The sequence below is a fragment of the Solea solea genome, chromosome 14, assembly GCF_958295425.1.
Source record: "Solea solea chromosome 14, fSolSol10.1, whole genome shotgun sequence".
In the NCBI taxonomy this organism is placed as follows: Eukaryota; Metazoa; Chordata; class Actinopteri; order Pleuronectiformes; family Soleidae; genus Solea; species Solea solea.
Genome location: NC_081147.1, coordinates 26,770,504 through 26,780,503, shown reverse-complemented (window position 1 = coordinate 26,780,503; position 10,000 = coordinate 26,770,504). Strand labels below are relative to the sequence as shown.

Here is a 10,000-nt window from a genome sequence, read left to right as displayed (position 1 = left end):
AACAATATAAAGAGTCTATATAAATATACAGTCTATATAAATATAAAGAGTCTATATAAATATACAGAATCTATAACAATATAAAGAGTCTATATAAATATACAGAGTCTATATAAATATAAAGAGTCTATAAGAATATAGAGTCTATAAATATAAAGAGTCTATAAGAATATAAAGAGTATATAAATATAAAGAGTCTATAAAATGTAAAGAGTCTATATAAATATAAAGAGTCTGTATAAATATAAAGAGTCTATAAGAATATAAAGAGTCTATATAAATATAAAGAGTCTATAAGAATGTAAAGAGTCTATATAAATATAAAGAGTCTGTATAAATATAAAGAGTGTATGTAGATATAAAGAGTCTATAAAGAGTCTATAAGAATATACAGAGTCTATAACAATATAAAGAGTCTATAAAGAGTCTTAGTAAGTATAAAGAGTCTATAAGAATATAAAGAGTCTATAAAGAGTCTTTGTAGATATAAAGAGTCTATAAGAATATAAAGAGTCTATAAGAATATAAAGAGTGTATATAAATGCAAATGCGGTCATTTAGCATTGACTGATCACAGACTGAGCTGAAACGTTAACTAAGTTGTTCTTTGGTGTTTATCTGTGGTGGTTAAACCAGAGAAGATGTGCATTAGCACCACCTGCTGGACTGGAGCCTGGAACGAGACAGAATACAGAATGAAGTGGTGTTAACATTTGTATTCATTATTATTGATGTGTGTCTGTTCTCTGCAGAAGCTCCATGCGCAGAGTGGCTCAGGTGTTGAGTAAAGCTGACGGAAGAAAACACGAAAAGTTCTCCAACCAGTTCAACTATGCCCTCAACTGAGCGGCAGCCATTTTGTAACCCTGGATATGTATGTAAATGAATGTAAATGTGATCATCAGATCAGAACAGGACCCTATTTACAACAGTGACTCCTTTAATAAGCTGCCAAATACAACTTTGTCTGAATTTCTGCTGTTTTCTACTTGAATTCTCTGAGTGCTCTGCTCTCTGCCTGCACTGTCATCAGCATAACTGATAAATCACAGCCAGTACATGTGATCGTTCATAAATGGATGCACTTTCATATTTGTATTCAGGTTCATCAGAGTGATTTGAGATGTGTTTGAGGTTCTGGTTCTGTTCAGTAGTGAAAGAAGAGAAAGAGACAGAACTCTTCTTAATGCTGCAGGTAAGACATGAATAGTTGAATTGTTTGTTGTTGTTTAATTGAATCTATCCTCACTATATCTACACGTTCTGTCTTAAACAAAAACAAACTGCTCAGCTGCCAAGACTGAAAAACTAATTATGAATCTTAATTTGTTATTGTGTGCTTTACTTTGAAATGTATCGTGTTTGAACTGCTGTGTTGCACAGAAAAGGAAGCTAAAGATAACTTTATTAATTCTGACTTCTATGTGATATTTAGAACTGTGACTGCATTACTGCCTATGTTGATCCACGGTTGTATCTCCTATTGTAAACAAGCATGAGCACAGAATGTGTGTCAACCTCCGCGACACTAGGTGGCGATATTCAGCTCGTCAGTATCACGCAGCGTCTCAGAGCAGTGAGCTGGTTCCACAGACTTCTGCTTCTCTCAAGGTAACCAATCCAGAAGTAAAACTTTACACAATAGCCACCAGGGGGCGACTGTTTGAAACGAAGTCTACGGAAAAAAGGGCCTACTTCCAATCAGTTAAATAGAACATGAAGTCACTTTTGTGAATGATTTCCCACTTTCCCCAGGAAAATAGCTCGTATAAATGAACACTCTGAAAAAAGCTGCAGGTCAAATCCTGTCCACACAACGTCTTTATGCCATTTATTACCTATTGTTCAGGCTGTGAGAGGGAGAATTTGATTCTCCTCAGTCCAAACTATTCTCTGTGATCTCTCTGTCGTCGACTTCTTCCTCTGAGTTTTTCTTTCAAAGACAAAGTCTGGATAAGAAGTGTGAAACATGCACAGATGAACAATTTCACTCTGACTTTCATGTATTTTAAAAATATAAGTTGGACCAACTGATTATTCTATTCTTACATGATGTAAACATACTGACTAAGAAAGTGTGTGAGAGAGAGACCACACAGATGACATGTGAGAGAGAGAGAGAGAGAGGGGCGTGGCAGGACTGTGACGTTGAACCATGACGACCAAAATGTCAACTTTGAGATGAAGAGACGCTTTAGAGAGACGGTGGAGTTCAACAGCAGCACTTTACTGTTAATATGCAGATGATTGTGACCCTGGTTATTATCATATATTAATCAGCTTATAATCATTACAACATTTTTGAATTCAGAAACTTGATAAACGTCATTATTGTTTGTTTTTAATGATCATGTATGTAATATTTAGTTGATGGCAGTTTTTACGCTCTATGATTGACAGCAGTGCAGACCATCATCAGTGTTGTCTCATCGCTGCTGACTGAGAGAAAACATTTATGGACCCAAAACTAATTGGCATCAATTCTCGTCCATCAGCTGTTCTGATTTACATAGAAACACCTTTAAATGGGTCGACCTCTAGTATGAGGGCTTGTAATCAGTAGAGATGCATGATATTGGACTTTTGGCTTGGAGGTGCTTGAAAGTGCTTGAAAGTGCTTGGAGGTGCTTGAAAGTGCTTGAAGGTGCTTGGGTCTCTTCTGTAGTGACATTAACACATTTGCAGCTGATGAACAGTTTCATCACCTTTTCTGCTATGGTGCTGATAATATAATAATAATATTGTTCATCCATAATATTCAGTATGTATTCATTGCAAAATGAGCTGATGAACAGACACTTCATATTGCAGGAAAGTGTCATTGATGTTAATGTTTCTGATGAAATCCCTGAGCTGATCCACTGCACCACCATGCACCGCCCTATCATCAGTGAAATAATGTCACTGGGACTGTGTGTTTTTGGTGTTTAATTGTCATTCTTTTAATATCAAAGACAATATCATGTTGAGCTGAGGATTCAATTACATCCAAGGTTTTTTTGTAAAGTGTCAACAAAGTCAATAAATAAGAGAAAGAGTTGAAATGAAAACACCACAGCTGGAGTTACACGACGATAGATCAAGCCATTCCTTATCATAAATAAACATTCAGTGTTCATACAGATTTTTTTATTATTATTATTATTATTATTCAAAACAAAGAACTCAGCTATTAATCTATTACATGGTTTAAAGGGGCATTCAGAAGAATTCAGAGCTAGAACATAGATTTATGTACAGATTTATCCACATTCTATCAAAATAATCCACTCAAAGTAAAACCTCCAAATGTTGCTCGTAAAAACAGGAGCAGAGTCTGTCTGTGTGTGTCTGTCTGTATCTGTCTGTGTGTCTGTCTGTCTATGTCTATGTGTGTGTCTGTGTCTGTCTGTGTGTGTGTCTGTCTGTCTATATCTGTCTATGTGTGTGTCTGTGTGTCTCTGTGTCTGTCTGTCTATGTCTGTGTGTGTGTGTCTGTATCTGTCTGTGTGTCTGTCTGTCTGTGTCTATATCTGTGTGTGTGTGTGTGTGTCTGTTTGTGTGTGTGTCTGTCTGTCTGTATCTCTGTGTGTGTGTGTTCACAGGTGTGTGCTGTAGAAGGCGGGGCCAGCGTAGCTCTGCGTCCCCAGCATGAAGGGTGACAGGACGTGGCTGGCGGTGAGGAAAGGCAGCTGCACCAGGCTGCTGGTGGGGTGATGGTGTCCGCTGTAACCCGCGTGCATGGCCAGGTGTCCGCTGACCGGCGGTGACGGACTGAGGGGACTGAGACCCCCGAGGCCTCCCCCTCCTCCCCCTCCCCCTGCTCCTCCTCCTGTGGGGGCGGACGTGTCGGCGCCAGGGTTCTGTTTCTTCCACTTGGTGCGGCGGTTCTGGAACCAGATCTTGACCTGGGTCTCGGTGAGGGAGAGCGACAGGGCCAGGTTGAGCCGCTCACACACTGACAGATAACGTGTGGACTTGAACTTGTTCTCCAGCGCCACCAGCTGCTCGTAGGTGAAGGCAGTCCGGGCTCTGCGGGGCTTCCCTGACTTGGAGTCTGAGCCTGAGCGCTTCCTCTTGGCCTTGGTTTGGCCTCCGTTGCTCTGGCTGCCGTTGATCTGACCTGTAGAACCTGCTCCTGGACTCTTGGTGTCTCTGGACGAGTCCAGGTGACTGTGCTGTTCTCTCTCACCGCTGCTGGTCAAGGCCGAGCTGCTCTCCTCGCTGCTGTAGGGGCCGTCAGGGGCCTCGGAGTCCGGGGTCCCGGGTCTGTGGTAGTCTTCTTCATCTGGACTTCTGTACGAGAAGACTTCTTCTGGAAAAACACAAACACAGTCACTGAGTCACGGAGGCCTGTGTGTGTGTGGAGCTGCACTTCCTCTAATGACCACTACGTGCTGCTGTGTCGGCCTCAACAACACTGCAGGTGAGTGAAGGAGTGAATTCACCTTTGACCTCACACTCTCACAGTTTAAATACATTTGTAAATTCACTTATGTTGAAATGAAGTTACTGTCGATCATACTTTAGTCATGTACACGACAAACAAACACACAATAACTCATTCTTTTAAAATTGTTTTATGAAAAAAAAACTTTTAAAAATATTTAAAATCACAGTGGAAAATGAGGAGCTGAGTCCTCATCTGTTAGTTTATTTAAAATAAAAACTTGATTGATTGATGATCATTAAAACTGGGATCAAAATGTAATACATAATAATACTGTATAATAAATATAAATACTATAAAACCAAATCCTGAACTATTAACGGTGACTTAATAAACTAAATATCATTCTCTATCATCAGTGAAATGTGAACCAGAAAAGTTTGAATTCAAAGAAAAACGTCAGTAAAATCACATTTATCAGCTCGTTATTTTAGTGATGTGATTAAATTATATTTAAATGACTGACGTCTTTTAGTGTTTTTAGTTTGAGAATGTCAACACACACACACACACACAGTGATTTATTCTCACTGAGATGATGATCATGATCGTATCACACAAGAAGTACAGGATCTTTATTTTGGAAAATGTGAGGAACATTTTTCATTTTACACTAAATTAAATTAATTTGTTTTTTTTCCTCTTTATCTAAACAAATATTCTCCTGTCCGTGTATTTAATTATGTTTCATCTGATATTGAAGCTCGACTTTTTGTGTCTGATTTAGTAAAAAAGTTTTTAAGAATGAATGATTTGGACAAACCTCAGAGAAATGAAGAGAAATGAAATATAAAGAAAGTGAAGAATGAACACACACACACACAAATATTCTCAGATCAATAATACTGATCACGCGCACACGCGCGCGCAGCTCCCGCCTCTCTCCATTTATCAGCGTGTTTTCTGTTTTCCCGCGGAACACACGTCACTAAACGGATTTGTCACGAGACAACTTTCAGCTGACATTAAAAACACGCATTAATATTTCAAAAATAAAATAAAATAAAAACCACTCATGTCGTGTTAGGTGAGAGGTCACAGGTCACAGAGCAGAGTTAAACTTACTGCTCGCGTATTCCTCGGCACCGTAGCATCCTTTACTGGACTCCAGGCTGGCCTCGCGCTCGCCCGCGCCTCCTCTCCGGTTCTCGGCTCCGTACATCTCGCGCTCAGCGCGGAGAGACACGTGCTGCTGCTGCTGATGCGGCCGCCGGTTGCTCGTGAACTTGTTGGGGTCCAGGATGTCGAGCACAGAGAAGGAGGTGGTCCGGTGCCCGGTGGGGCCCTGACAAACAACACAGCGTCATTACACATACACACACACACACACACACACAAGCGCGCGCACCTGTGGAGCACGTGCACCATCATCACTTTCATTTCTGACCAACTCATATTTATTAATGCTTTTTTTTAAAATTATTATTTAACGTTGATTTATAATATATTTTTACTATTATTTAATTTAATTTCTATATTCAGTTAGAATATTTGCTACTTTATTACTATGCAACAACAATTACAATATGGTCCTGATATCCTAATAATATTGATTATAATGTAATTTATCCTTTCATTATTATTATAATAAATATTATATTCAATTTGAATATTTGCTGCCACTCTTAATATCACTGTGGAACAACAACAACACTAATGTCGATTTATAATATAAATGATCCTCACATTATTATTAATATTATCATATTCAATTAGAATGTTTGCTGCCACTCTTTATATATTATATATTACTGTGGAACAACAACAACAATAATTACAATAAAAGTGGGTAATATATTACAAGTTAACTATTTAACTTAATAATAACATTTATTTGTATTATTTTAATCAAAAGTCGAAGACGTAATAATAAAACATTTATATGTTAGACGTCATATATGTTTTATCAATATTTTCATTTATGATACATTAGTTTACAATATTTGACACGAATCTTACATTATATATGTCAATTATTATGGAGGATAAATTATATTTTAAATCAAACGTTAGCTAAAATAATTATTATCATATATCCACTATGAACACATGCCACTGTTTTTATACTGGAATGCTGCAACAACGACGGTATAAAATAATAATAATAATAGTATTAATAATAATAACAATAACATTAATAAGAATCTGGATGAGTGTGTGCAGCTTTTTTATAACAGTGGTGTCATCACATCACAGACATCACAGACGTCATCACATCACAGACAATAAAACACAGTGAATTTATAAAAGTGCAACATCGATCACACGCATTTCCCATAATCCAATATGTGACCACAAAACCAATCAGGTCCACTTTATTTAGACACACACACACACACACACACACACACACGTGCACTGTGGGTGTGTGAGAGGCGAGAGGAAATATTGTTTTTGATAGATCTTTAAAACGAGCACGCGCTCGTGTTTGTGTTTTAACATTCATTCATTCATTCATTCATGTTTTCCACCCAAAATAATCAGGAGAGAGTTGACCCTGATGCTGCCGCGTGACTCACGGTCACATTTATTTACTGCGTGTGTGTGCGCGCGTGGGTGCGTGCGTGTGCGTAATAAGCAGATAAAAGGTGGCGCGGTCAGCTCCACTCGTGGGCCTCGATCACGATCACTCATTCATTAACGAGGCCACTTTGTGTGTGCAGCGCGTGTCAGGACACCAATAATCCCGTGTAATTCATACTATATAATCCCGTTTGACCATAATCCGAGGGCGCGCGCGCGCGCGCGGACCGATTTGTGATAAGAGAAATAAAAATAAATGTGGAATAAGCACGTTTTTATCATTTTAATCTTTTAATCTGCGCCATGTTTCATTTAATCTGCGCGCCTCCACTTATTTAATACATCCATTTTTATTGTCGCCAAAGTATTTAGAAATGATAACATTTTACGATTTATTTCGTTGTATTTTCGTTTTTATTGCGAGCAGAAAAAGAAGAGAAGTCTGAGTTTCCATGGAAACATTCAAACTGATCTTTGTTTCATTTGTTTCTGATCATTTTCTCTCGTGTCTCAGTTTTAAGGCCTCGTTTACGGACAACAGTAAATCACCGCAGGGTCGCGAGACGTTTTTACATCATCATCATCATCATCATCAGCATGAGTGTATAATTAAAACAAACATAAAGTCTTAAAACTGCAACAATCAGAGACACTTGAATGGTTTCACTGCTGTGATTCATCTATTTTTAAAATAATCAATAAAATGAATCTAAACTAATTTCTTTGACTTAAAAAAAACCAAACAGTTTTTTTTTGCTACTTTTTCATCACGTTTCCTTTTAATTTGACAGCTTTTACTTCCTGTCTGCGTCACATTCACTCATTCACCTGCTCTCATTTGTCTTAAGTGAACAGAAAACATTAACGTTGTCATGGACACACGCATCTACCTGCGGCGGCGGCGCTAACACCGGGTTGGTCGGCGGTGCTTCAGAGTGGTTCTCCCCGGCCTGAACGTCTCTGCCTCCGGCCACTGAGTTGGAGAAGAGCCGCTGCTTCTCTCCGGACGCGACTCCGTCCAGAATGTCCGCGCTGTCCGGACCCACCACGGTCTGGATCCCGTCCCCGCTCTCCGGGGCCGGGATCATCGCTCTGTCCCGGCTCATCACGGGCTGGAGGACCGCGTCCGCCACGGGCCCCGCAATGGCTCTGTCCCGGTTTATCACGGCCTGGACGCCGTCTACCCCGGGCCCCGGTACCGCTCTGTCCCGGCTCATCACTTTACTCTGCTTTTCCCATAAATTGAGAATCCGGATTAAAGCAGGAGGAGCGAAGAGAACGAAAAACAAAAACAAAAAGAAGAAGAAGAAGAAGAAGAAGAAGAAGAAGATTCCGTCTGGAGCGATTTACAGAGACAACATGACGCTCACGTGAGAACCAACATCCACAAGCAGCTGATCCACGCTCAACTTTTCCATCCCTGACAGTGTGAACACACGCGGGACTGAAGCGGGTCAGGCTGCGGGACTGATGCGGGTCAGGCTGCGGGACTGAAGCGGGTCAGGCTGCGGGTCAGGCTGCGGGACTGATGCGGGTCAGGCTGCGGGACTGATGCGGGTCAGGCTGCGGGACTGAAGCGGGTCAGGCTGCGGGGCTGAAGCGGGTCAGGCTGCGGGGCTGAAGCGGGTCAGGCTGCGGGACGCGCTCCCGTCAAACTTTCTTCTTCTTCTCTGCGTCTCTGTCGCTTCATCCTCCGCGTCCACCACTGCGGTCACACTCAGACTGAGTGTGTGAGTGTGTGTGTGTGTGTGTGTGTCCTGTACGGCTCCGGTATCCCGCGGTCACACTCACACACTATATTACAAGCACTTCCACACACACACGTGTAAAAAAAAAAACTGCGCTCAGCGTCCCGACCTCCAGCCGCCGCGCGCTAAATCTGCTCAGCGGAGAGTGCGCGCGCGTTCTGTGGAAGCCTGACGGGAGTTGAAGGCGGGACGCTGATCTGTCTCTAATGGTTAAACACACACACACACACACACACACACACACACACTCTCTCTCTCTCTCTCTCTCTCCATTAGTTAAGTGAACCCCCTTTTCTCCTTTAGCTCGTGCCACTCTCACCTCCTTTTTTGGTTTTATCCCCCATTCCTCTCTCTCTCTCACTCTCTCTCTCTCTCTCTCACACTCTCTCTCACTCACTCTCGTTCACACTCGCGTGCGGGCGCGCGCGTGTCCCTTCTTATTTATGCATTCCTATTCACCTCCGCGTGTTGTAATTGGCTACAAATTAATCCCACTTGCACTAATAGGCTATTATCTCGGGGTCGCGCGCGCGCGCGCGCACACACACACACTCACACCGAACGGTGTGGTCCACTCCGACCGAGCGCGAGGACAATCAAGGCTAGGCGAGGATGGTGCGCGCGCCGCCTCTTCTCTCTTTTGATATAAAGTGAGTTTTGATTGTGCACGTGCTGCTGCTGTAGCAGGTGAAAGGTGTGCGCAGCACACACACGCGCGCGTGCTCACACGCACAGTATTATATTATGTTATATAGAGTTGTTAGTGCGTGGTGCTGCTCGTGCAGCTCTTATCTGGGATGCAGATTCCAGGTCACGCGGCCTCTCCTCCTCCAAACTCAATTACGGCCTGAATAAAGCCGGTAATGTCCCCGCTGCAGTGAAATATTGATTCCTAATCCGTGGCAGTCATTACTATGCCAGAAAATAATAGACCACAGAATTGGATTTTGATTTAACACGCGACGTGTTTATTCTAATGCCGGGGAACTTAATATTCCGTGGACTCTCATTTTGAGGCGCACAGGCGAGAGAGTAGTGATGAGGCTCTGACGACACACTTTTTCTTTTCATATATTAAATAAATATTTATTATAAATAAATAAATAAATAAATAAATATATGTATGTATATAAAAGAACAGAGAGCGACGGGACCATCTTTCCTCCACGTCCTCCTCCTCGGCCTCTACACACAAGGTCAGCTCCATGTAATTGCCTTGCTCAATGATCCTTAGGGCGACGAAATTAAAAGTTGAGCAAAATAATGGCTGAAATAATGAGACATGATTGGCCAATCAGAG

The 10,000-nt window shown here is 41.5% G+C and overlaps 2 protein-coding genes across 4 annotated transcripts in view; one reads left to right on the top strand and one right to left on the bottom strand.

The window, feature by feature from the left end:
* uvssa (UV-stimulated scaffold protein A) overlaps positions 1-972 on the top strand; it is a 27,472-nt gene extending 26,500 nt beyond the window's left edge. For all 3 annotated transcript variants that reach the window (XM_058650066.1, XM_058650067.1, XM_058650068.1), the window contains exon 15: positions 753-972. In XM_058650066.1, coding sequence (XP_058506049.1) covers positions 753-846 — 94 coding nt within the window. In that variant the 3' untranslated portion in view covers positions 847-972. The remainder of the gene's footprint in view (positions 1-752) is intronic.
* Positions 973-3,578: 2,606 nt separating this feature from the next.
* Positions 3,579-8,447, bottom strand: nkx1.2lb (NK1 transcription factor related 2-like,b). The gene is made up of 3 exons (XM_058650070.1): positions 7,843-8,447; positions 5,495-5,714; positions 3,579-4,294 (listed from the first exon to the last, which is right to left on the bottom strand). Exons 1-3 carry the CDS (start codon positions 8,167-8,169, stop codon positions 3,579-3,581), a joined length of 1,263 nt encoding a protein of 420 aa, XP_058506053.1. The 5' UTR covers positions 8,170-8,447.
* Positions 8,448-10,000: the final 1,553 nt, after the last annotated feature.